Below are 1,270 nucleotides of genomic sequence, written 5' to 3'. Positions count from 1 at the left end.
TTGATAAGTACATCTATACACAGGGTATTGATATGTACATCTATACACAGGGTATTGATAAGTACATCTATACACAGGGTATTGATAAGTACATCTATACACTGGGTATTGATAAGTACATCTATACACTGGGTATTGATAAGTACATCTACACACAGGGTATTGATAAGTACATCTATACACAGGGTATTGATAAGTACATCTAAACACAGGGTATTGATAAGTACATCTAAACAGAGATTTCCCATTTAAATGATACTTCTTGTTAGAATGAACTGAGTATTCACTTTGTCCAGTCGTATAGGTAGTACCTTCTCCACTTTCAGTGCTGATCAATACACCTCCCTCCTTCTTTTGTTTCCGCTGTTTGACCTTAGCAAGTCGAGCATCAAGCATAGCCTTGCGCTTCTCCTTGAGTCTCTCTCTCCGTGATCGCTCGTCAAGTGTCTGTCAGTTTTTAAACACAGAAATATCAAACCAGAGAAATATACACAGAGTAGGAATTTTATTCATAGGGGTACGAGGTCAGATTGTCGGACCAGTCTGATAATATAAAGTAACCTTACAGTGTTTTTAGGGAGTTAACACTAGTCAATGGGGCAGCAGTCCTCACCAAAGTCTTATCATCACATCTTAGCTTCAATGATTTACTTTAAACACAGCAGGGACCAAATAAAAATGACAAAAGGATAATAATTAATTATAGTCAAATAATATAAAAATTATATCAATAAAAAATGAATCGTATTCGTGTACTAATTGTGTAGATACTACAATGCTGATTGTGTATAATTAAGGTAATTACAACAAATCAATGGAAGTCTATGTGTTTCACACAATCCAGACAAGTTTGACTTAAGGATGTACACCTCTGAGAAGTCAAAAAATTCCTGTATTAAACTTTTTTTCTTATATTGATTTTTGGAAAAATGAGATAATGGCATAGTAGAAAATGCAAAAAAAACTATATGTCGGTGTGTTCGTTTTTGTGCTATGATCGGTCAAAGATACCAATTTAACACAATATGTGATTTTAGGTGAATTTTCGGGTTTTGACCATTTGCAGAACAAATTTATACAATTATTATTTTCTTTGAAACTATGGAAGTAAAATGTCTTAAACTTATTCATTTTACTCAAAAATGCGATTTTAGTTACCCCTACCCCTTATTTTTTAATGAAAAAATGCACATTTTTCACCATTTTTTGCCGATTAAACGCTTGATATAAAAAAATCCTGTAATAAACTTTTTTTAGTATTCAATGAATC

At 32.7% G+C, this 1,270-nt stretch overlaps 1 protein-coding gene across 1 annotated transcript in view; it reads right to left on the bottom strand.

The window, feature by feature from the left end:
- Window positions 1-1,270, bottom strand: part of LOC110440382 (coiled-coil domain-containing protein 174-like) — a 23,949-nt gene that overhangs the window by 7,209 nt on the left and 15,470 nt on the right. The window contains exon 9 of the mRNA XM_021483444.1: window positions 312-447. Coding sequence (XP_021339119.1) covers window positions 312-447 — 136 coding nt within the window. The remainder of the gene's footprint in view (window positions 1-311; window positions 448-1,270) is intronic.

This window comes from Mizuhopecten yessoensis, unplaced genomic scaffold, assembly GCF_002113885.1.
Source record: "Mizuhopecten yessoensis strain PY_sf001 unplaced genomic scaffold, ASM211388v2 scaffold1749, whole genome shotgun sequence".
Classification (NCBI taxonomy): domain Eukaryota; kingdom Metazoa; phylum Mollusca; class Bivalvia; order Pectinida; family Pectinidae; genus Mizuhopecten; species Mizuhopecten yessoensis.
The sequence above is the reverse complement of the archived record's forward strand: the minus strand, read 5'-3'. Positions and strand labels throughout refer to the sequence as shown.